The sequence below is a fragment of the Cibotium barometz genome, chromosome 44 (genome assembly GCF_041138505.1).
Source record: "Cibotium barometz isolate CiBa-2024 chromosome 44, ASM4113850v1, whole genome shotgun sequence".
NCBI classification, from domain to species: Eukaryota; Viridiplantae; Streptophyta; class Polypodiopsida; order Cyatheales; family Cibotiaceae; genus Cibotium; species Cibotium barometz.
Window position 1 is genome coordinate 12,702,174 of NC_141089.1, and position 26,877 is coordinate 12,729,050.

Here is a 26,877-nt window from a genome sequence, read left to right on the forward strand (position 1 = left end):
AAGGTTTATTTCGAGGGCTCCTAGGAGAAGCACGAAGTCTCTCTCTCTCGCTCTCATTCATGTTATCTCATTAGAAAAAAATTGGACTCAAATTGGGTCCTTTAAAGATTAATACATATTCTTTCTCTACAAAAATGAGCACACGATGAATTTTTTATAAAATTCAGAAGTAAGCGGAGTTCGGACATTTGGAATCTACTCTTCGAGATCTTTCCAATAATATATAGTGTGATAGGTCAGAAGTGAGCGGAGTTTAGATATTTAGAATCTACTCTTCGAGATCTTTTTCATGATATATATCATAATGGATAATTTTGTATATTCAAGAAGTCTTCAATTTGGTCATGACGTGGTACATTATGTGTCACATTATCATTGATTTGTAAAAATTTCACCATACACCCGTTTTTTGTAGAGAGAGAATATGTAACAATCCTTTAAGACCCAATTTGAATCCAAATTTCTCTTAATAAAAAATAATAATTAATCTTAATCACACGAGCTCTAATCAAACCAACATAATGTAAATCAAAGGTAGAAAGGATGAAACAAAATATAAGAGATGATTGATCCTATAATTAAGTAAAGGTAATGGCAAAGATTTATTTAGATGTACACCATTGTTGCTGCTCCTAGAAGGAGCAAGCCTCACCAAGGTATTGCTTATGAAAATGCTTTTTGATCTCGATCTTAGCAGCATCAATTGACTTTCTATCCACAACGGATGATTAGTCTTGAGTGCTCTCCACTACCATCTCGTCTTGCTAGTTCTATATGACGGTGGTGAAAGAGTCCTCTATCAAAGTGCTCTCCCGACTTGGCCATTAGGAGAAATTTGGACTCAAATTGCATCCTTTAAGGATTGTTATACATTCTCTACGAGAATGAACACACGGTGAAATTTTTACAAATTAACTCAAAAGTGAGCGGAGTTTAGACATTTGGAATCTACTCTGCAAGACCATTTAGCACATAATGTGCCACATCATCACCAAATTTGGAGACTTCTTGATTAAAAAGGTTCCGAAGAGTTCTGAACACCGCTCACTTTTAAGTTGATTTACAAAAATTTCATTGTACACCCATTTTTTGCAAAGAAAGAATGTGTAACAATCCTTAAAAAACTCAATTTGAGTCCAAATTTCTCCTGAGTGCTTTCCGCCATCACCTTGTCTTGCTTGTTCTATGTGATGAATTAAACTGTCTCATTAGAAGAAATTTGAAATCAAATTTGTCCTTTATAAGGATTGCTACACATTCTCTCTCTATAAAAAAGACGCACAGTGAAATTTTTACAAATCAACTCAAAAGTGAGCGAAGTTTGGACATTTGGAATCTTCTCTTTGAGACCTTTTCAATAATATATAGCATGATATTTTACATATTCAAGAAGTCTCTAAATTTAGTGTGATGATATAGTACTACTAAGTCTCTAAATGTGATGATGTAGTAGTACTACGTCTCCACTAAATTTAGAGACTTCTTGAATATGTAAAATATCATGCTATATTGTTCTGAGCTGAAGAAGTAGCTCAAACGACGTACAAAGTTGGCAGACATCGGTGGCGGAAGCCCCAGAGAGCCCACACAATCGAGTTGTTGCAGCAAAGATGAAGCACACGAGCATCTCGTTTTCTTCTGCAATGTTGACTGTGTGAAGAATAACGCCCAAGACAAGACAAGACCATTGTGAACCAAAAAAAGAACGAGAGGTCGCTCGTCAAGAATGGATATAAGCTGCCCGAGAAGCTTGGAAATGCTAATAAGACCGTCCTCCCAAACGGGACGCCTGAGAGCCAACCTTTGAGCTCGTGGGTTTCACAGAGAGGCCTCGCAGATGCAACACTAACAAGGAAGAAGAGAGCCACCACCCGCAACCATTGTAGCTCGGCCTTCCTTATCCTGCCTTCTGAAGTTTTTGTTGCAACATTAACATTAATTTCCATGTGTTGCAAGCTATGGTCGTAACATTAACATTAATTTCCATGTGTTGCAACACTAACATTAATTTCCATGTGTTGCAAGCTATGGTCGTAAAGCAAGCAGTGGACTTAACCAAAAATTCTGGCTAGGAAAACTTATAGCCTTCATCCTTACCCCAATAACTTTAGCTTTGGGTCAAGTTGAAGAAATTTTGAATTGCAGCCCTTTGATACATTTGTGGTTAAAAAGCCATTTGCCAAACACAGAGGAGAGGACCAGTTATGCATCACCCCCTTAGCTTACATCAGTGGAGTTAAGGAGCAGATGTGGCCGAATTGAAGATGTACTAGTGGTTGAAAAGTCTCCTGCCATTATCATGAGAGCTTCCTCCACCTAAAATTAGTAGCTTTTCACCATTTAAGTCTCGCTTACATTGACAAATTAAGGCAAGGTGAGCATGTTAAGGAGACAATATCTGCAAAGCTTGTCTAGATTTCTTTTATATAGCAGTGATTATGACTCATGTGGTACACACATTGATTGAAAACCAAGACATACCATTAACCAAGTATATGCTCTTAATTGTCCAAGCGCTCTATAATGTCCAAGCATTCAATGAAGTAATAAGTTTCTAGAGCCGGCCTCAAGCTGTGAAGTTTTCTTTCTGAGAAATAATTGTTCTTGGTCAAGCAAGACAACTTATATTTGCAATGTGGAGAATCGTCATCCAGTACTCAACTTCAATTTATATAGATAGATTTCTCCAAAGTAACATTAGGATGAACTCTAGTGATGTTAATGTCATAGAGCTACAATACATAATGCCTAACTTTACTGCATTACCACACAACTTTCAACTTTCTGCACTTTTTCTAGCGCCACCTGGTCTTGCTTGTTCTATATGATGGTGGTGAAAGAGTCCTCTATTAAAGTGCTCTCCCCGACTCAACCATGAAGAGAAAATTAGACTCAAATTATGTTCTTTAAGTATTGCTACACATTCTCTTTACAAAAATGGACGCATACTATTGCTACACATTCTTTAAGTATTGCTACACATTCTCTTTACAAAAATGGACGCATACTAAAATTTTTGAAAATCAACTCAAAAGTGAGCGAAGTTTAGACATTTAAAATCTACTCTTCGAAACCTTTTGACACGTAATGTACACATCATCACCAAATTTATAGACTTCTTGAATATTCAAAATTACTCATCATGGTATATATCATTAGAAAGGTCTCCAAGAGTAAATTTTAAATGTCCAAACTCTGCTTACTCCTGAGTTGATTTATAAAAATTTCATTATACACCCATTTTTAACATAGAAAGAATGTATAACAATCCTTAAAAAACTTAATTTAAGTCCAAATTTCTCCAGAGTGCTTTTCATCACCACCTCGTCTTAATTGTTCTATGATGGATTAAAACGTCTCATTAAAAAAAAATTTGAAATCAAATTAAATCCTTTAAAGATTAATACACATTCTCTCTACAAAAATAAATGCACGATGAAATTCTTACAAATCAACTTAGAAGAGAGCGAAGTTTTAACATTTAAAATCTACTCTTCGAGACTTTTCAATTATATATAACTTGATGGACAACGAAGTTTAAACAATTAGAATCTACTCATCGAGACCTTTCAATGATATATAACATGATGGACAATTTTGATGATGTAATACCTAATGTATCACACCGTCATCACTGAATTTTGAGACTTCTTGAATATACAAAATATCATGCTATATATTATTAAAAAAGTCTCGAAAGATTAGATTCCAAATATCCAAACTTTGTTCACTTTTAAGTTGATTAATAAAAATTTCACCAAACGTTCATTTTTATAGAGAGAATGTATAACAATACTTAGAAGACTCAATTCGAGTCCAAATTTCTCTTAATAAAAGTAATTAATTTTAATCACTAACTGTAATTGAACCATAAATCAAAGTTAGAAAGGATGAAACGAAATGTAAGAAAGATGATTGATCGTATAGTTAGGTGAAGATAATGGCAAAGATTTATTTACATGTACACCATTTCCAAGGCTCCTAGGAGAAGCCAATCCCACCAAGATGCTGCTTATGAGAATGCTTTTGATCTAGAGCCTACGATGCTTGCTGAGAGCTCTCCACCACCACCTCGTCTTGCTTGTTCTATGTGATGGTGGTGGTGAAAGAGCCTGCAACCGGTTTAGGGTTTAGGGTTTAAGGTTTAGGGTGTGCTCTCCCGACGCAACCAATGAACAGATCACGTAGATTATGAGCTGAGAAGTAGCTCAAACGACGTGCAAAGTTGGCATATAGCACTCGCAAGAAGCACGACCCAAGCCAACTCCACACACTTTCTAGTACTCATAGAGAGCCCACCTTTGAGCTCGTGGCTATGGCAAAGAGACCTCGCAACTGCAACACTAATAAGGAAGAAGAGAGCCACGACTTGCAACAATTGTAGCTCGAGTATGGCGCCTTCCTATCCTGCCTTCTCAAGTCATTGTCGCAACATTAACATTAATTTCCATGTGTCGCAAGCTATGGCCGTAAATCAAGTAGTGGGCTTTTGAACCAAAAATTTTGGCTAGGGAAACTTATAGCCTTCATCATTAACCCAATAACTTGAGCTTTGGGTCAAGTTGAAGAAATTTTGAATTACAGCCCTTTGATACATTTGTGGTTGAAAAACCCTTTGCCAAACACAAAGGAGAGGACCAGTTGTACATCACCCCCTTAGCTTACATTAAGTCTTGTAGACAATGGAGTTAGGGAGCAGGCGTGGCCGAATTGAAGATGTACTAGTGGTTGAAAAGTCCACTGCAGAGCTTCCTCCACCTAAAATTAGTAGCTCTCCACCATTTGTCCTTAAATTGACAAATGTCAGACAAGGTGAGCATGTTAAGGGGACAATATCTGCAAAGCTTGTCCAGATTTCTTTTATATGGCAGTGATTGTGACTGATGTGTGACGTCGACGTTGGCTATTAATTGAGCACCTTAATTGAAAACCAAGGCAGACCCTTTAATCAAGTATATGCTCTTAATTGTCCAAGCACACTATGAAGTAATAAGTTTCCAGAGCCGGCCTGGAGCTATGAAGTTTTCTTTCTGAGAGAGAATTGATCTTCTTGGTCGGGCAAGGCAGCTTATTGGATTGCAGCTTTCATTTTGAGGTATATTACAAGAATACACAGCATTGCCCACTACCCTTCAAATAGCAAGGGATCAATGAATCACCAAAATGAGATGCCTTTGGGTTACATCGAGATAAATATGCTGCTTGTCAGTGCACAAAATTTGTTTGGGCATGTAAGAGTACAACTTGGACTCGACGCCCCAAATCGCGTCCGAATTAAAAGGTCTCTTTGCATCAAGCTATCCTCCTAGTTATTGCCATGACCGGTGGGATGCACTGCATTACATCGTGTTAAGCCACCAAGCAGGAGCTTTGCATCCTGAGGGATGTTGACTAACCCTCCACCTTGCTCCACCTGCAAACACATCTTAATAGTTATGTGCAGATAAGTACAGATATGTCAGCCAAAGTTAACTCCAGTTCTCAGTTCCTAAAAATAATGCAGTGGCTCAAGCAAGCAACATTAGCCTTTCTTTCAAAGATCTGAATCAAAACTGAACAGAAAAAAATTTTTAAATGTTCAAAATTAACCAGCTGACCTTACCTGGTTAATTAAAAATTTGAGAACTGGAGTTGCAGATAGTGTCTTCTGTGAGCCAATCAGTATCAACTTTTTCTGTATAAGGAAAAGAAAAAGAATAATGCTCTCTCTCTCTCTCTCTCTCTCTCTCTCTCTCTCTCTCTCTCTCTTGCCTGCTATCACCTTTGATCAGGAGCAACGCATCGGTGCCACATGCTATTGTGCTAGCAGAGTTTGGGGTAGCCTCCTTGGTCACAGATGCCCTCTTCCAGACCATCACGTACATTCAGCATATATATACACTTACTAGGGACTGTCTCCCGAGACTGGCACTTGAGTCATCCCTGCAGTTACACCAGGCGAGACTACCCTTCTCATCATCAGTATCACCATCGTTACCAGAACCAGCATGGTACTCCAAAGTGGTTGAGTTGTTTGACACACATGGCCTCCAGATGGACCGCCTCCCTCCTTTTCAGTATAGCCTAGACTCCCCATACCTGGATCTCTCACGGCAAGAGATCAACTGTATTAATCAGTTGGACTTGCTAGGGCTTCACACATTGGGAATGGGTGTCCCCACCACAGCTTAGCAGGATCTATAGAGAACACTTTTTGAGAGTTTCAGAGGATGGAGAACCTGGGATACATAAAGACACATGTCACAAGCCATACGGCATGTCAGGTATCCTCCTACGGCGTAAGAGTGGAGGCTAGGAGAGCCGAGCACATCTTTGCCCAGACTACTATGAGATCCAAGGGAGATTCCTGTGTCTCTACCATGACGGTTGCAATCCACTCTCATGGGTGATGCAGTATGAAAATCAGAGATGCCTATGCATGTTTTCGATGGAGCTCAGGCACCATAGAGAGACAGTATTGAGGCAGCACTCCAAGAAACAGACTCAGCAGGACTTACCTCAGACTATCATCACAGAGTTCTTTGACATACGCCCCATACCTCAGAGACCACCACTCAGACACAACCCCACGGTTCCGCACACCCAGGGTGTTACTAGTGAGAGGGCTCGAGCTATACTGCAGGCGAGATCTCCCTGGCCACAAGAACACGATCCTCCCTCCACCAGATGATCCAGGATGCTCTCCAACACCATGGCAGAGTCCCATCACAAAGGCCAGACATCCTGTCATCCATCAGACCTGCCCTGAGGATGGTATCACTATCAGCAGATCGTTGCGCGGCTCCCTCTCACACTGCAATGCACGTATACCACAGGCATTGGTAGCAGTTGTTTTTTCATTCAGTTCTCTTCTCTCCATGGCTTAGTATTTCCATGACAGTATTGTATCACCTTTCTCATAGACCCTTTGCGTCGTTATTACATTAATATTACTCTCTCTCTCTCTCTCTCTCTCTCAAGTGGTAGGTCTTTGTACTTGCTAGGGCTTCACACATGGGGAATGGGTGTCCATACCACAGCTTAGCAGGAAGCTCCGGTTCTATAGAGAGCACTTCTTGAAAGTTTTGGAGGATGGAGAACCCAGGATACATAGACACTCGCCACAAGCCATATTGGTCAGGTATCCTCTCACGGCTTAAGAGTGGAAGCTAGTAGAGCCGAGCACATCTCTGTGATCCAAGGGAGATTCCTTCGTCTCTTCCATGACGGTTTCAGTCCACTCTCATGGGTGAGGCAGATGCCTAGGCACGTTTTCGATGGAGAGCTCAGGCACCATAGAGAGACAATATTGACGCAGCACTCTGAGAAACACACTCAGCAGGACTCACCTCAGACTATCATCACAGATTTCTTTGACATACGCTCCCATACCTCAGAGACCACCACCCAGACACAACCCACGGTTCCACACCCCCGGGTGTTACTAGTGAGAGGGCTCGAGCTTTACTGCAGGCGAGATGTCCCCGGCCCCAAGCATCACGATCCTCCCTCCGCCAGATGATCCAAGATGCTCCCCAACACCATGGCAAACTCCCATCCAGCATCACCGCAAATCGTTTCAGCCCCGAAATGTTTCACCTCGAAACGGGGTAAGAAACACTGAAACGTTTCACCCCTTGACAAGTGCTTACTGAAACGCTGGACGGAGTCGGCTACGCGCGCGCGCGCGCGCACACACACACAGGGCATCAAGTAGACATAGTCTCATCTTATGTACACTTGGGAGTCTCCTTCTCTGGACCCTACTTCACTATGCACCCAGCCACCTAGCCTTGGCTATCGACAAGGTGTATGATTGGAGAGAGAATGCTTCCAGGCTCACTTTTAGGAGCCTAGCACTAAGGGGTGGCTTTTTGACACGCTTCTGACACATGATGTGATGCATAGGGCCTCCTTTTGGGGGACCAGATACCAGGGAGGATGACTGGAGGAGGATAGAGGGATTGCTAGTCATGATGTTTCCATGGATGATTCAGAGTAAGCCCTCAGAGCTCCACTCCATTATTCTTGCAGTGTTTGGAGCACCCCCCCTTCGTAGTTGATGCCCTCTTCCCAACAGTGACCTTCATATACCGCCTCTATACCTTGGACAAAGAGAGTCTCCCTGAGTTGGCACTGGAGTCGTCGAAGCGGCTAGCTAAGACAAGACATGTGTTGGAGTATGGTATGTCAAGGTTACAAAATGGTTCCTCTCACGTGGACTTCATATGGATTGTCTTCCCCCATTCCACTACAGTTTGGATGCACCACTATTACCAATCACCCGACGAGACATTAACATTGTTGACAGATATAGCAAGCAGACACACTTCTTGCCGTTCAGAAAGACCATCAAGCCTGAGTATATGGTCAAGATGTTTGTGGCATAAGTGTTCAAACACCATGGTATGCCTAAATCCATGGTGGGGGATAGAGATCCCAAGACTACGAGTCTCTTTTGGAGAGCTCTGTTTGACAAGATGGGCATTAAGGTGGACTTCACGTCGCTCTTATCATCCCCCAATGGATGGGCAAAATGAGGTGGCAAATTTAGTTGTGTTGGATCTCCACAAATGCTATGTCGCAGATCAAAAAACAGTTTGGGAGAAGTATCTACTCGTGGTAGAGTTTGCATATAACAACACAATGCATGTCTTGAGAAAGGCCCTGTTTGAGATTGTATATGGAAAAGTGATATTGCCACACATCCTATGCACTAAGGATGAAATCTTTGCAGCAGATGAGTATGTCAGAGATCTTGATGTTGCCTTTGCACAAGTGCGGACAACCATTGCTCGTTCACAGGACAAACATAAGAGGGACAAGCATAGAATAGAGGTGGACATCAAAGAGAATGATTGGGTATTGCTGAAATTTGAGAAAGCAAGACTCCGTAATAAGAGACCGAGAAAGGAGAGAGCACGTCGCAAGCTCCCTACCAGGTATTCTAGACCTTTTAAGGTGATCAAGCAGATCAATGAGGTTGCTTTCTGGCTTGCATTGCCTGATCATTGGAGGATTCACAATGCCTTTCATACGAGTCTATTGCAGAAGTATGTAGGGCTTGAGGCAGAGGAGCATGTCACAGCAGAGCCGCCAGAGGTTGATGAGCTAGAGGAAGTTTTTCAACTTGAGCAAATTGTGTTTCAAAAGGAGAAAAAGCTATTGGCCAGTAAGCTTTCCAAGCGATACCTTGTTGTGATGTTTGAGAACTATTTGCCTATCGACGCAAGATGGATTGATGAAGATTACTTCAGAGATTACCCATAGCTTCTTTAGGCATATTTGGAGGCTTTTCAGTTGAGGACAACTATTTAGAGGGGGGAGGGGGATGTCACCATTTGGCTCTCCTTTGTTTCTTGTTAAAGTACGGGAGGCCAGGGAGCTTTGTGTCGCCCGTATTGAGGCTAGGACTTGTGTCACCTACAGGAGGCCAAGCCTCGTGTCACCGGTAGTGTGGCGAGGACATGGAACTCACTGTCACAGATCCCAGTTTCCCAGTTTAGGCTTCCCACGAAGCCAATTTCATGCCAGGGAATACGGGTTCCTCCATGTGCACGCATATCTGCTTGCTTGAAACTGTTTTCGTGTGACTGCTTGCCATGACGTGTTCATGGGCAGGGGCCGCGCATCTGTGAACCGTGCGAGTGCCCTGTATTTTGACATGGTTTGTGGCATATGAACTGGAGGTAAGTATTCATTTAAACCCTTGTTTATTATTTTAAAGGTTTTATAACCTTTGTTGTTCACATTCGTTAAAGTCAGGCACCGGCCAGTGCCTAGGGCCCAAGGGATCCATGTTAGCGCAGCCCAACCTGTGGGCACCCTTTTGACAATGTAAACACACATGAGTGTGTGCGCACTAAAAGGACGTGCCCACCTTGGTTTGAGGTGAGCTGTGTCATGTGGTACACAAGGGTTGGATCCTTCCAGCTCCTGCCCACTATCTATGCACACGATTCTCTCTCTCCTTCACGTTTTTGGTGAAGCGCATTACTTCCTACTACTGAATCTGCAAATCAACATATACACAAGAGCTCCCCTTGCTGCCGTACAACTGCCAACTGCACCTGCAACTGTACTTGATGTACCCAACATCACCTTTTGTACCTGCTGTACTTGCTGAAAACCGACCATACCTGCTGTACTTAGTAGTACTTCTTGCACCAATTGTTGAAAACCCCACTGTATCTTCTGTACTTGTAGTAGTACTTGCTGCACCAACTTCTGTACTTGCTGAAAGCCCTACTGTACCTGCTGTACTTACAGTCATTCTTGCTGATGGGAGAATATCGTGCTAATAAGAGAGCCACGATGTGTCGAATAGACTCTGTAGCATGATGAAACTGGTGACCCATCTACACACCCAGCTCATGCATTTTGGCAAATGATAGCCTCTCCAATCCACGAGGTGTCCAAAGTGTAGGTGGGAGAGGCCTAGCCTGGTCACCAGGCCTCCTGCCGTCCTAGTCTTGAAGTCGGCCCACACCATGGCTAGCGTCGTCGGGTTGACGATCATGATAATCTACCTTGAGCAAGGATTTAGCTGTTGTACTAGCCGTACTATCTGCATCTCTTGTTGGCTGTACATCTTTTTGTACCTGCTGAAAATTACATTACATCTACTGAACCGGATGTATTTGCTGTGAACTGGCTCCGACTGTACCTGTTTGAGTACCTGCTATTAGAAAGCGCATACCAATACGTGTTCGTGTACTTGTGCGTGTTTGTGTACATGTTTGTGTACTCGTACCAGGGAGGCTTCAGCCACGGTCTTTGCGAGAGAGTGCATTGTGAGCCACGCTCTAGTATGAGAGCGCATGTTCGTGCATGGTCTCGGAGAATGACAGTTTCGTGTTCACTCCCCTCCAGGTGTATGAGACTGGTGGCTAGGCTACTTTGACTCGTTCGACGAATCTGGCATCGACAAGCTACTCCGACACTACTCTTGTTTGGGTAACTTGTCTTCATATTTGCATTTGCATTGGATTATATGGCTAGAAAGCCCTTGGAATCTTGTACATAGATTAAAACACTCCAATAATATACTTCAGTATTGAGAGGGAGGGAGGGTCAGCCCGTTTGTGGCCCCAATGGTGTACTATGCAATGCTTTTTTTTTTTTTTGCAGAGTATCTTGTATAGTGATGTATCTTTCAATTGTTTTGTGCATTGTGGCTATTACATTTTAAGTGTTGATGTGCGTATTATTCATGAGACGGTGCCCAAGGACGTTCACACCTAGCCGGTGTAGTTACAAAAGAAACTCGTGATGGTGGCCCATGAGGTATCAGGTGTCTGCCTTTGTGCCTCTATTATGCATAGTTGATCTCTATGGCGGCACAACTCAATGAGATATAATCCGAGGCATCATTGGTATGGGAAATCAATGACCCGAGACAATGGCCCAAAGCCCTACCTGAAGAGTCAATGAAACCTCCTTGGTATCTCATAGTACACTGGGCATGTGAAAAGAGACTGGTTCTCTATCTCGACCTCTAGTGAACAAAATTGGCAGATCGTGTTCTCTCTGACAAAGCCCTCTAATTGCCCAGTCTCCACTCTCCGCTGATGTGATGAGACTCTGATCTAGCTGATCGCATTCCTCATGGCATGTGACATGTGTCTATAAAGATAGCCAAGCTTTTGAATGAAGCCATATTCTGTAAACCTCATAAAGTGGTCTCGGTAAAACTACATCTTTGTGGGAAGCTGCAGCGGATCCAGCCATGTGACATAGGTCTCCAGTCTAAAGAGGTCGGCTCAAGTTAGTTAGTTAATGTCTCGTCGGGTGAGTGGTCTCGGTAAAACTCCATCTTTGTAGGAAGCTGCAGTGGATCTAGCCATGTGACATAGGTCTCCAGTCTAAAGAGGTCGGCTTTGATTAGTTGGGTCCAAATAGCATCATTGCCTTGCTGAGTACAAGGCAAATCCATGATAACTTCCATTGCAATACTTGGGATGAAATAGACAACGATTAAAGTGAACTCGGAGCCTTTTACCTCTCAAACTTGACCTTTTGGAATGTGATACATGCACGTACATATGCCTCAATATCCTTGCGTATCCTTGGCCAAAAGAAATAGCGCTGAATCATGTGTAGTAAGTACGATACCTCTATGTTATGGGTCACCCTAACCCCCCTTGAAACACATCCAAAAAGAGATTACCTGTGAACCGCAACTGTCGTGAGGATCTTTCCAATGGCCAAGCTCGTAACCCTTGAGGTCTCCAAGCTCTACAACGCTATTACAATGACTACTCTCATAATATATCCATGAAGTACATCATCCTATCTTGCTGCCACAGACTCTTGAAGCGAGAATCGCCATAAATACTCCATGACACCATTACGAGTTTTTATGTATATTTAAGTGCTCTTATGAAGCAGATTTACATGAAGTAAAAGAATTAAGTCATATAGACTCTTATTGAACTGCTTTGTATTGAAGTAGCCACTTGTTGGTGAGGATTGAAAGAATTACGTCGACTTGTGAGACTAATATAGGTATCTTCACTAAGGATCGAAGACCATTGACTTCTAAAGATGGTGGCATCGTTTGGAAAGGTTTATATTTTGAAGGAAAATTCCAAGCGATGGGTTGTATCATTGACCAGGCTTTCGCCCACCATGGTCCCCCTATCCAAGGATGTATCTAGAAGTTGTTGATGGTGAGATTTTGGTACAAATGTTTTCCAGTGCATGAGTATGGATATGTACTCATGGAGCAGCAGCTACATTAATTTAGCCAAAAGAATAGTAAGCAATAAGCTTAATAAATATATAGTGGCCGTTGCGTAATATAGCCGTGAGACTATAATTCGTGAGAAACCTGAACTCGTGAGATTGCAGGATTTTTGGCCATAAAGGGTTATTTCGTGAAATGGCCTAATTCGGTGAAGTTGCAATTTTTGATCCCGAAGGTTTTTTTTTTTTTATGGATCATCTAGGTCATGACTTGCAAACATCATCTTATGCACTTATTTCTCACATCCAGAGAGGTGACAAGAGCATTGTTATTTTGTTCTTGATGCACTCATATGTCTCCGTTTTGTAGACGTCAGTATTAGTTCTTGAATTTATTGCTCAAATGTTGTCGAGGCAGTAGGAAAGACTGTTCATTGTTTGCTTGAACAAACAAGCTCTTGTGTTGGTGCTGAATGCATGAGTGTTCGAGTGATTTGCTTGTCGTTGCTTGGGTCTCCATTCTTGTCGAACTTTAGGTGAAGTTGTTGGGATTGAAGTCGGTGGTGAGATTTGCTTCACATTGTTCGATTTTGGCAACCATATGATGGAATTACTATCATAGTATCCTTGTTGTTGAAGCACATGCACAGGCACTCATCTTTGATGAACATTGTAAACTGGTAGCCAATGTGCTTGGTGCTGAGGCTTCCTTCTATGTGCAAGCGTAGGGACCTTTGTGATGCGCTTGGGGACCCAAGAGTTAGTATTTCTTTGGTAGTACCCTTGTGTGTGCAGTAGTGTTTTTGGTACCCACACTTAATGACTTGGTGGAGTTTTTTTAGGAACTCCTATCATAGGCTTTGGTGGACTGTGTTGGGCAGTACTTTTCTTTTTCCTTGGCCTCCGAGTGCTGCGTTGTGGAAGAGACTTTGACTGCCGAGACACCCAAATTTAATTGACACCTTCATAGTAGCCTTGAGCTACAAGTAGCTGCTTTGCCACCCACATCTTGATACTATAAAAATACCTTGATTGTGGTTGTCCTAGTGGAGTTTTCTTTTGGGTTGATGTGGAAGGTTTGGGACCCTCCTTGACTTTGGTTGCCGCGGAGACTGCAGGTTTAAGACTCATGGGCATTGTTGACGATGATGAGGTAAATTCCGTATCGCCCATCGATTGTTTGAGTAGTGTATCTAAAGTAACCTAGAACTTCAATGTTTTGTCCCTTGGCTCCTTGTGCGAGACTATTGCTTGTAGGGATGAGTTTAGGTTGTCCCAATGACACCCAAGTGTCTATTGTCACGATGTTATGACTAGCTCTATAGCTAATCAATGCGCGTTTGCGCTTAACATCATTGCTTGTATGGAAATCCAACCATACCATGATAGAATCTTCCAAAGGAACCATGGGTGTTTCAGTTATTGTTTCGGCTTCAGATCATGTTTCTGTTCCATACTCCCATCCACTTTTATCCTCATTTTGGCTTTCAGCTTTTTCAAGAGTACCCAATACGTACACTAGCACACTTGACCCTCTCACAATTCTTAATGAGATCTGTTTGGAAACTTACGATTCTTACAGTCCTGTTTTATGGAGTTCTTTATGTCCTCGTATAACTCAAGTTGAGTCCTTAAAGGTGCAAGTGTTGATATGATGCTGGCTTTATCATGAGAGAAGAGCATTCCTCCGAATGAGGTTTTGAGCGACTGCTTTAATCTTGCAAGGGAATTAACAAATTCCTTACGTGCTTTCTCAAGCATGTAGTTCGTACAATCTGTTTCAAATGACTCTTCTGTAGAGAGTATGTCTTCCTCTTGAAAGAGAAATCGGTACTCATCTAGGCTTTATATTTTGGTTTGCTATTTTATGATTGGCATTATGAGGCTCAATCACAACCGATGACCCTGTAAGACATTCAACCAAGCTAAGCATGCTCTCCCAAGCTTGCTTTTTGCGTTCCGCATATGTCATGTGAGCATCATTATCCATTTGGGGTGGTTGGGTGGGTTCTAGTTTCTTGATTGGTCTATGTGGTGCATTGAGCAAAGAGTAAGAACTTCTTTCATCCTCACTTCGTGATGTAAAGAACTTGTTTCATCCTCACTTAGTGATGTACTAGAACTTGTTTCATTCTTTGACTTTCTTTGGTTTGTCAATTTTCCATTATGTTTACCCATGCGACGAGATCGAATTTTCTTTTGGGTTTTGGTATCCTGTGTCGCACATATGGGTGTCGAGGTTTGTGTGGCGGTCTTTAAGGTGCTTGTGCATCATGTAGAGCTTTTGGCTCTTTCGTGTTTTTGCCTCCTTTTGGATTTATGTCCTCTACAGGCTCCTTTTTCCTGTCTTTTAATTCACCTTTGGTTTCGATACTTTGTTGTCCCTTGTCTTTCTTGGGTTTAGAAGGTTTTGTTTTCTCTTTTAGGTTCTGTTTTAAAGCATGTTCTTCTACCCATGTTGAGATATTGTCTTTTGCGTTCCTTTTGAATGTTTCTCGTACCTTGGCTTGTAAGCGTGTAAGCACATTCAAGGACACCGTGGACAATTGCCCGTTTTGTACACTTAAGATGTTAAGAGTTGTATTTTGTGAGACAAGTTGCATTGAAGCAACTCGTCTTGGACAATCTTGGAACATGTAATCAATGCCACATCGTTCACACATTGGTCGCAAGGTGTCAGTGACTATGGGCATGGAAGAATTCTAAACTGTGCAATCTGTCACCTTGTGAGATCCACGACAATAGAAACACTAAAGTGTTCGATTAACTGCTTCTTGAGCAGTTTCTACCCTTTGGACTGTTTCTGTTTGGTGCACGGAAGATGGAGGTTTTGAGTCCATTGTTGATGAAGCGGAACACTTTTTAGTATCATGATCAAAGATTTTACAATATATGCAATATAGAAGAACAGGTGCCTTGTATACACAATGAGGATTGGGATGATCGTAGTGATTGCACTCAACACAAGGCATTTCGTTCCTCACTTTTACAGACATTAAGGATGTTTGGTTTTAAAGGTTTTCATCCTCTCTTAGAGATGTTGGCTGTAAGGTTTTAAGCAAGGCTACATAAAATTTTGGAAATGTCAATTCCGAGATCGATCTTTCTTTTGCCATTGCTTCACTTGGTTTAGATGAGAAACTCCTCGTAGCATGATCATCTTCTAGAATGTTGTCATCTAAACGTATTGCTTCTTTACATTATTGATCGAATGTTTCCGGATTGGATACAATGATCAAGTTGCATAAGCTGTTATTCTTTAAGCCCATCATGAAACGTCTCTTCAATTGAACATCGTTTAATTTTTCCCATGACTTACAACGTGAGTCCAAGAGTTTTATCCAAAGGATAAAATCTCTAATGGATTTATTGGGTTGACGCTCAATTGAATAGAGTTCTGTTGTTGCACTCCACCAATCACCTTTGTCTGAAAAAGCCATGTATTTAAAGGCTGATTTCAAGGTTTTGAAGTTGGTGTTGATTGCCAATTGGTATATCATTGAAAAGCTTTCTAGCAGCCCAGTTCATACATGGGAGGTCTTCAAAGAGAGGTAGAGGTTTTATGCACAGTTCTTACCTCCCAATGCTGTGGAGATGATCATGAGCAAGTTGGACAAGATAGAGCAGAAAGATAATGAGTTTGTGCAGACATATGTGAACAAATTTTGGAATAGGTCTCTCCTTTTTTGTTTGTGGGTGGATTTGAGAAGAATAGGACGTTCATGTCTGGACTTCAACCGGTTTACAAATCCGGTCTTGATACGAATCACAATGCTACTTTATAGGACTACATAGCAACTACTCTTGCCACCGAGCAATTGGAGCATAATTGCAACATTATGGCAAAGGTGACCATGCTTTCAAGGGAAAGAGAGGGCTGGTTATAGCATGGAAAAGAGTGGACAATATTCTAAACCCTTTGTGAAAGATGTAAAGATTGGAGGGAAGGCTGAAAATATGCATGAATGCCTCGGCCACCTCCAACAAAATGATCACATTTTCCATGAGCATCGGAAATTCACAGGTGTGTTTTTCGATGAGGAGGAACACTGCCAACACTGGGCTATTGTGTTTGAAGAGCTTCATAAGCACAAGCTCTTTATCATTGCGAAGAAAATTGATTTTTCACTTAGAGATTCATTATTTGGGACACATTGTGCGAAAGGATGGCGTCATGATGGATCCTGTAAAGATAGAAGCCCTTTGGAGTTGGTGCGAGCTACCTTCCGTACATGAAGTACGAAGCTTTTTGGGATTTGTTTTTTTTCGGGAAAAAGATCCTTCTATTAGTTAATGAAAAACAGCCACAAAGGGCTAAATGCAACCATGAAGGGCTAAATACAAACTCGCCTCATGTACAGGGCGGGGATCAAATAATCAAAAGAGGGGAAAGAAGACACTTCTCCTCCGGTTGGCTGCTCTATGAGGAGAAGGCTATCTCATACAAGGGGAGGAAGGGGAACAACCACACAGGTGGTCTGTAATGCCAAGTGGGGTCACCACCTCTATCTGTGAGAAAAGGGCCAAGCAATTGGAGCCTCAAGAAAGCTTCCCGCCGCTTCCGCATGTGGTTAGAGCCACCCTGCAACTTCCCCCACTGACCGCGGAGGGTATGGATGATGTCTAGCCAGATGCTCCTGATAGACTCAATAGGCAGAGAGTGGGTACACTCTATGGCTTCGCAACATCTAGCTCGCCATATGTGCCAGACTACAATGCTTCTGCAAATCTCCCATCCTTGGCATGAGCCCGGTCGCCAATGGTCGGTAGATAGAGCTGTCGGAATCTCTCCTTGGCCGCCTTGTCAGGTGGGGGGTCTATGTGCCACTTCCGTGCTTGGAATCCAATCACCCTCACTCTCTGTAAGGTGGAGCCACTGAAATCCTCCAAGGGAGGCTCGGATCTCTCTAATTTGCCATGAAAACCAATAGAAAAAGTGAGCAAACCACTGTCCTCGTCCGCTCCATAGACTGCCAAAAGAATGTCATGCTTGGTAAACATGCCTAGCCACAGGGGGGAGTCCGGTCTGGGACATGTGTTAGCCACTCCTGAGGGATAGCAGAGTCGATGTCAATGCTGAGCTTGCCTCTACCCCGGATCCAAGTCAGGCCTCTCTCTTGAAGCTGTGGGGGTAACTGCTTGTGTGCAATCCAATCTCTAAGGGACCTGGCAGGTCCCATGCTCAATGCACCCCTTGATGGCTGAGCTCTTGTGTATATGTTGACTTGCAGATTCAGCAGCAGGAAGTGCTGCGCTTCACCAAAGGCGTGAAGGAGAAGGAGAGAGTCATGCACATGGATGATGGGCAAGAGCTAGAGGGGTCCAAACCCTGTGTGCCACATGGCACAACCCACCTCAAACCAAGCGGGGAACCTCCTTTTAGTGTACACACACACTTATGTGTGTTTACATGGTCATCAAAAGGGTACCAAAAGGTTGGGCTTCCCTAACCTCGATCCCTTGGGCCCCGGGCACTGGCCCATGGCAAGTGCCCGACTTTAATGAATGTTAACAGCAAAGGTAACCTTTATAATAATAAACAAGGGTTTAAATGAATACTCACCACCTGTTCACATGCCACAAACCGTGTCAAAATACAAGGCCTCGCACAGTTCACGGGTGGGCGTCCCCTACCCATGAACTGGATGGCAGTCACATGAAAACAAGTCATGCGAAATTAGTTTCAAGCAAGTAAAGATACGTGCACATGCATTATGCAATGGACATATCTCCCATTCTTGGAACCTATAAATAGCAAGTCTTCCCGAGCACGGAATTGACTCAATGGGAGGCCTAAACTAGGATCCCTGACAGTGGGTTCCACGTCTTGTCCACTACTACGGGTGAGGTGACACGAGGCTTGGCCTCAGTACGGGCGAGACAAAACTACCTGGCCTTCCCGTACTTTGGCACGAAATAGGGGAGAGCCACTTGGACAGCCAAATGGTGACATCTTTCATCTGACCCTAGATGCCCCCTACTCAACGGACCAGGGAGCGCACACTGATTGACAACGCATGTGCCACCCCACCTCCTGGGCATCTCCTTAGACAGAGCAATCCAAGTGCACCAAGCTAGATGCCCAAGACCCACTGGTCTGATGAGATAATCCACCCAACAGCTTAAGATCCGTGAGATCCTCCAAAGATACAGGAGTGCCCCTCCACAAGCAGTCGATGTGGAAAACCTCCATAAAGTCATAGATGTTGAGGACCCACATCGTATCATTGTAACATTGTACCAAGGCTGTTGTTTCTTCTCTCAGCCCTAATTGGGTTTTTTTTAATCATGTTGTTTCCGTGATTCTGTCACTTCATGGACACATCGTAACACTTTTGGTGTCATACAACCTTTGGTCTTTTGTAGACGTTAATATAACTTTCTTTCTTCTTTCTCTCTCACCACCGCTCTGCACTCTATTATGGAGGAGGATAGTAACTCTTATTGGATGAGGCTGCCTCCACCTAACTGTTCTGGCACTTCGTATTAGTCACAGGGCTACCTGTACCACCTTTTCTCATCGACAAATTTTCATGATATAAGTAGCTAGTTAAGTTTTCAGTTTTCCCATGGATGAGAGTATTCATGAAATTATTGTATTGCTCTTTGGTCTCATAGACCCTTTGGGTCTTTTGAAGAAGTTAATTTATCTTTTCTTTCCCAATACATACTACTTACTTTAGCACGAGTGATGGCAACATTAATACGGTGCCAGTCCGCCAGTAGAGTGGATGAACTCTTTCCTCGACAAGTTGATTTGACAAATGAAACCAGCACACAGTCCTTGTCACGGCCCTGCAGAACAAAGCTTATTAAAACATTAAATATAAATCATGTCAACAAGAAAATGAAAACCATTTTTACAATCATTTCAACATTCAGACATAATAGTCATTTAGCAGCTCATTTGATAACAAAGTGAGGAAATCTAGAATCAATTTTTCAACCATAATCACACCTGAAACCGGTCAATTGTATGCACTTCCAATGCAGCTAACCCATCTGAAGCTAATAACCGCCGAATATGCTGGACTTGATAATTGTAGGGACTAATAACACCAATATCCTTTGCATCCACCCCCACCTCCAAGATACGCTTTATTACCTGAAAATCAGATATTTTTTTATATATAAAAACTTCACTCCCACTGCCACACCGATGGAAACATCTACCGACCAGGTACTGACTAATTACTTCAAAACCCCAAAAAATCAAGGCTTTAAGTATATGACATAAGAAAAGAAAAACAAAAATTCACCGTGATCACAATAGAAGCTTCAGTCGTGTTGTGTATTGTGCTTCGAGTGCGTACTTCATGAGCAATCAGCATATCTGTCATGGCAGGTGAAGGAAATAGTGATGAGATCACGTATCATATGTATCAGAAATACTCATAGCAACACCAAAAAGACACATGTTTTCCTATACCTGTGTTGAGAAATACAACAGACTTAGCTGCATCTATAACCTGCGAACAAAAAAACCAAAAAAATAAAACATCTCCTCTGCACTCAGGGATTATCATACATTTTTTCAGTGAGCAAACACCACCACCCAAACCCACCCCTCCCCCGAGGAACCTCCACATTCAAAATTGATAAAGGAATCAAAAGCACACCTTCTGTAACCAGAAGGGTCCGCAGTGCGCAATATTATCCATGATCTCCAACTGAGCATTGGCAACTTCAGGTGAGCCACAACGTAAACGATCACCATATATCAAAGCGTTGCAAAGGCTCATGATGCCAGCACACATCCGATACTGCTTACACAGAACAATTATGACAGCCAATCACAAAAATAAGAATAGAAACTTTCGCACTGTATTTGTAAAGCTTCCATCTATATGAATTACATACAAATTCCACAAGCACCTGGCATTGGAGAGCAGCAATAGCCTGAGGGTGTGCTTCTGATAACCTTCTAAACATACTCACAGCCAAACCTTTTTCTCGAGCCTCTGCATTCTACTTGCAATGACACCAGATACTAATAATTAACGACAAGAATGAAACTAAACATGGTCCTATTCCGTTGACCCAAAACAAAAAATAACTGCGCTGAATGCTACAACTCATTACCCGAACCAAGGGAGGAAGTTGGTAATGATCACCAACAAGAACAAATGAATTTGCAAAACGCAAGGGGCCAAGACACACCTGTGCGAGAGATCCAAGAACCATCAGCTTCCAAACTCTTCTAAATTAAAGGAGTAAATATGAAATTCAAGCAAGTCAAACGATACATATGTACTGCTACATACACGCACTTGTGCACGTGCACCCACTCACGCACACAAGTCAGCTATCACATACGGGCAAAGTTATCTGTCCAGCCTCGTCAATAATGCAAACATCAAACTTTCTGTTTGTAAGCAAAGGGTGTGTCACTCCTAAACACGTAGCGGCCACAACATGGACTTCACTCATTCGCAGCTCTAGCTCCTGAACTGTGCTGAGACCAAGGCCTACATAAACAAGGTGTGTCTATTAGACAATAAAACCAGAAACAAAACACACATCATTAAATTCAAGCTTTAATTGCACCTTCAATCACGTGATCTTTCAAGTCAGGGTGTATGGCTTTCTCTCTCCCAAGGCGGACAAAATCGACTCCCTGTGATTTATTGAACAAACTCAGATCACAAGGAACAGCATATCCAGGACTGAGACGGGGTAAGTGGTTCCCCAATACACAGCAAGGCAAAATGATTGGCATCATAATTTGAACTCTAACAAAATCACTAAGGTCTAAACAGCACTTTGCAGAGCCTTTTGACTGCCATGTCATTCATACCTGTAGTTTCAGCTTGAGAAGAATGTTGTCAACAGCAGAGTTGGTATATGATGTGAGAAGAATGGAAGCTCCACGAGAAAGCAGCGCCTTCACAGCATGAACAATAGTCGAAGTCTTGCCTGTTCCTGGCATCCCAAGTACAAGGGCATAGTCCCGAGCAGAGAGTATCTATAAAACAACCAGAATAAGCACGTACTCTCTCACAAACAGGCAGAAAATCGGCTTACTTAGAAGAGAACCGTGATGCACACATCCAGATAGACATGAACAAGCACAAAATCTAAACCATATTTTCTAAACATGCACAATCTCTCAACCAAAACCATTCGGCATGCACAAAACATGAACTCTTTCAAGTAATCAGCTCACTTAAAATGAAATTACAATGGGTACAAAAATTGGTAGAGCTAGGGTGGATCATAACAAAGCACTAAATACATGCTTTAAGACTAACACAAAGATAAGCTAATGAACAAAGGATAGATTCAAAGCATCAAGATAACTGCAGAATTCTGCCAATGAGGTGATAGCTCAAGTGGTAGAGGTGTTTGTCTAGGACCCTAGGTGGTCCTCGGTTCAAAACTATAGTCACAAGAAACGTTTCGAGGTTTTGAAGGTTTTTTTTCAAAAGGTTTCATCCATCGCTAAAAAAACCACAGGTTTACACACACACACACACACACACACACACACACACACACACACACACACACACACACACATACATACATACATTCATTCATACATATATACATACATACATACATACATACATACATACATACGTATATCTACATACATACATATACATACATTTCGAAGGTTTTGAATGGATGAATACAGTGCAACGAAAGATCGTTTAAATATACGTATTTATATATGTATTTACGTATGTATGTATATGTACGTACGTATATATATGTATTTAAACGAAAGATCATTTAAATATACGTATTTATATACAATTATATGTATGTATTTATGTATGTATGTATATAAACATAAGTATACATACATTTTGAAGGTTTTGAATGGACGAATCCAGTGCAACGAAGGCCAATAGAAGGTAGTTCTCTAAGCGTTTTTCAGTGGGATGGGAGAATCATCAGTTTAGGGTATGTATGTAGCCAAGGGGAGTTACACAGGAACATGATTTTCTTTCAATTTTGAGATTTTTTAGACCAAGGGGAGTTGCACACAGACATGATTTTCCCTTGCAACAGCCTATTGACAAGTTTCAAGGGCATTTTTTGGACCAAGAGGGCAACGTCAAAAAACCTCAAAAACCTAAAAATAAAAAAAACCCTGAAATTTGGACAAAACTGTCGTCCTGTAGCGGGTATTAATATATGTATGCATTTATGTATTTATGTATATATACATACATATACATACGTTTCGAAGGTTTCAAATGGACGAATCCAGTGCAACGAAGGGCAAGCTATGGGTCAATAGAAGGTAGTTCTCTAAGCGTTTTTTAGTGGGACGAGAATCATCAATTTAGGGTATCCATGTAGCCAAGGGAAGTTACATAGGGACATGATTTTCTTTCAGTTTTGAGATTTTTTAGACCAAGGGGAGTTGCACACGGACATGATTTTCCCTTGCAACCAACTATTGGCAAGTTCCAGGGGCATGTTTGGACCAAGAGGGCAATGTCAAAAAACTTCGAAAACCTAAAAATCAAAAAAATGAAACCTAAAATTTGGGCAAAACTACCATACTGTAGAGTGTTTCGAGGGTTTTTGAAACTATTTCGAGGTTTTGAGGTTTCAAAAGTTAGAAACGGGTTTTTTTGTGACTATGTTCAAAGCCCCACAAGGTGCTTCCTCGGCAACATTGCCTACGGGCAAATAAAAACGCGCATATGGGTGGTGAGAAAACGATAACTACGGAAGGATCTTGAGCCTATGGCTAGTTGGAAAAAAAAAACTGCATCAAAATTTTCCCTTTAGTGAGACTCCAAGTAAAGCAACTTTATAGCTCAAAAGAGCATCTCCACACATCACATAAAGAATCTCTCACCTTTTTCACACCCAACTTATCACCAATTTCCGAAGAACCTTGGACAAAAAGACCATACAAATGCATACATTTTTTGGAGACCCTTACCTCCCCTTAATCATCAATTTGAGGAGGACGACCTACCTCCCCTCAATCACACAATGTCAATGCTGACCCAAAATTTCAACAACTCCCCTTTTGGGATGCATCCTTAAACTCCACTACCTCCGAGACCAAGTACAACCTAGTCAGGACATTCTAGTTTGGAGTGATAGGCACCATCCAAACCCTTCCTGGACTGGACCTATTTCAACCTCTTAGAATGACTCTAGCGGCAATGTTACACCAAAGCCTAAAGCCACAAATTACACCTTATACAGCCTCCCCTTAATGGAGGCATGTATTTTTCATCTTATAAATTTCAAAGCAAACTTCCTCCCATGGTGTTCCTTGGCCAACTCATTGTTGACGGTTTCACTAAAAGCAAAGGTTGCATCACTTGGGGCTCTATACCATGGTCGGCCACATATTTTTTACGAGGGTAGGTCTCATGACCCTACCATCCTGGTGCATGGAGGGGTCGTTAGGAGATGCATTTTGGAGAAACTTCCTAATTTCCAAATTGTACCATCCCTTGGCAAAGTGAACACTTACTGATTATTGCCAAAATCACAACTTGGCAAATTTAGAAGGTTAGATGAATCTAGGAACATACCCAAATTCACCTTTTAGGAACGTGCATGTTATATACTCATGGTAGTCAACCCACAAGACTATATTATAACTATCAACTCCATTATGCATAGTATGGACTAGATACTACGACATCCCCCACTAACGTCATCAGTGGCCTAATAGTGGGTGTAGAGCTCTGTATCAAGATATACTCTCACACACGCACTCCACGCACACACACACACACACACATAAGAGCATATATTCACACAAAGCCCTTCGTACTTAGTTTCTGTCAAACCTCCGGAGATGCAGGGCAAACTCAGCCATAATGAAGCCTAGCACTAAGGGAAGTAGCAAATAGAAAGAATTAGTACAACAAATAAGTAGTTGATAGGGAAAATGCACCGCTAAAGATAGAAAGAATAAGCACAATATCAACTGGCCGCAACTCGGACGAAAACTTCACAGTGTGAAATCTATATGTCCGCTAATACGGCTGAATTATATACCTAGATGAATCCAGGAACATGCCCAAATTCACTTTTAGGAACATGCATGTTATATACTCATGGTAGTCAACCCACAAGACTATATAACTATCAACTCCATTATGCATAGTATTATATTCAGTCCATATGCATCATTTAAGCAGCTATTATACATACTCTACTTAAGGATTGAAGAAGCACTAAGCTTGTCCTAACTATAATGCTAATCACAAACATGGACACTAATCAAGCATAATCACAAACATTAAGAGCTTAAGATAAAATCTCGACATAGTGCTTTCCACAAAGCAATTCACTAAGTTGTAACACCACAAAGTTGCTTACAAAGAAGAGAGTGTACACATTAAAAGGGGCTCACAAGGTAGCCATGTACTCCCATCAAATTACTCCACCTTCCTAGATCACACTAGTGTGGCTATAATCAAGGGGGTGCCACCTAGGATGATTGCCACTTAAACTATTAAACTAAGACCTTCGAATTAAACCTTTAGTCATCCACAAAGTGCCATACACTAAGGTTAAGTGTCACCTAGACTAATGCATCTCCAACACATGGATGTAAGATCACTAAGATATTTCAACATCTTATGGCCATTTGGATGCATATACAGGGACCTTCTAAATCTGTGCAAGCTAGACGCAATGCTTTTATGAGGGAAACCATGGGGTTTTCTTCTCATCTACTCCATCTAGATTTGTATGGCATCGTTGTATCCAAGATTGGCTGCATACATCTTGCATTTCAGGATGATGTCTCTTCCGGTCAATGGTCATATTTTGAATAAAATTTCTGTGCTTACTAGACGTATCATATTTTGCACAAAAATGGTAAATTATCACTCTGTGAGATGTGGTGAATCTCAATGACAAAAATGACAACAACAATTGCAATGTCAAGGAAGATCTGTCGACAAAGCTGAATGCCTTGATGTATCCAACATGCATGTCAAGACCAATGAATCTGTCAATGTGCAAGTTTGTGTGGAAGCAATGTACACACACCTTACTAGGGCCTTGATTATGTCCTTAATTTTGTCAATGGTGAAGCCTTTATTGGCAACGCTGTCAATGAAGCCCAAATTAACGACAATGCCACAGTCAGGTTTCCTTTCCTTAGTTATGACCCCTCTGTTGTGTATGCTTAAATGTATGTACTGTGTAGTATGAGATACAAGGGAGATACTGGTGTCTCTTCCAAGAGGGTTTTGGACCATTACGACATGTGATGGAGTTTGAGGATAAGAGGTGTTTGGGGCTTTTCTTATTGGAGCTCAGACGCCATCAAGAGGCTCTCCTACGAGCCAGGACAGCACACCAGGATCCACCCCGCCAACGAGCCATGACAAATTTTTTCAGGGCCAAGGCCACCCCGGCAGATACGACTACGACCTCCACTACCCCCTCGGCGAGCCAAAAGTCCCATAGACATCCTTCAAGAGGAGTCACCCTTGACAGAGCCAAAGCACCGTCATTTTATCCATTTATCCAACTAGATTCTTGGGGAGATTGGTAAGGGAAAAACTAGATTAGTTCCAGTAGTCTATTCTTTGGATTTAGTAACTGGAATTGGTCATCACAAAGTTTTTGTCGGATTCAGTTCGAGAGAAGGACAATTAGGTTTATTGTCCGACCTTACGTAGTCTAACTAAATTCATTCAGTTTAGTTCTACCAAGATTCCTTCAACTAAACATCTAGTTTTTGGGTAAATATCCATTTAGTGTTTTTACCAGTTCAAATATCCAAGATATTCTTTTTCTCACATAAATTCTCAACCTTAATTCATTAGGTAGAATTATAATGAAAATTCATTTTTTGACATTAGAATTTAATTCAAATCCATCTTTTCTCAAATATCATGAAAATTCATCTTTTAACTAAAAAACTAAAATATCAATACCTATTTTTTTTAATAAACTTGAAATCCTTCTTTTTAGAAATAACTATCAATTCCTTTAAGCTAAAAATTCCACTTTTCTCATCTAAACATTTGAATTCCAATATAGTGAAAATTCTTCTTTTATCATTTAAACTTATCTATGCAAAAAGATAAATTTAACTAAATTTCACCCACCACATGAGACGACTGCCCCGCCACTTTAGTTTCTCTATCTTACAGCACCCCATGAGAGAGATACTGAGATGAGCAGATTACACCAGTCTTATGCTAGTTGTAGATATTATACACTTTTGTTGTACCTCAGTAGGAGTATTTTCCTTTCATA

The 26,877-nt window shown here is 41.7% G+C and overlaps 1 protein-coding gene across 4 annotated transcripts in view; it reads right to left on the reverse strand.

Moving 5' to 3' along the window:
* Positions 1-4,943: 4,943 nt before the first annotated feature.
* Positions 4,944-26,877, reverse strand: part of EMB2411 (DNA replication helicase) — a 51,256-nt gene continuing 29,322 nt past the window's right edge. For all 4 annotated transcript variants that reach the window (XM_086782252.1, XM_086782250.1, XM_086782253.1 and 1 more), the window contains 12 exons: positions 21,464-21,631; positions 21,214-21,283; positions 20,983-21,134; positions 20,749-20,826; positions 20,542-20,634; positions 20,286-20,429; positions 20,096-20,135; positions 19,926-19,999; positions 19,625-19,771; positions 19,345-19,461; positions 5,603-5,674; positions 4,944-5,413 (listed from right to left, as the gene is read on the reverse strand). In XM_086782252.1, the coding sequence (XP_086638378.1) occupies positions 5,306-5,413; positions 5,603-5,674; positions 19,345-19,461; positions 19,625-19,771; positions 19,926-19,999; positions 20,096-20,135; positions 20,286-20,429; positions 20,542-20,634; positions 20,749-20,826; positions 20,983-21,134; positions 21,214-21,283; positions 21,464-21,631 (1,263 nt within the window). In that variant the 3' untranslated portion in view covers positions 4,944-5,305. The remainder of the gene's footprint in view (positions 5,414-5,602; positions 5,675-19,344; positions 19,462-19,624; positions 19,772-19,925; positions 20,000-20,095; positions 20,136-20,285; positions 20,430-20,541; positions 20,635-20,748; positions 20,827-20,982; positions 21,135-21,213; positions 21,284-21,463; positions 21,632-26,877) is intronic.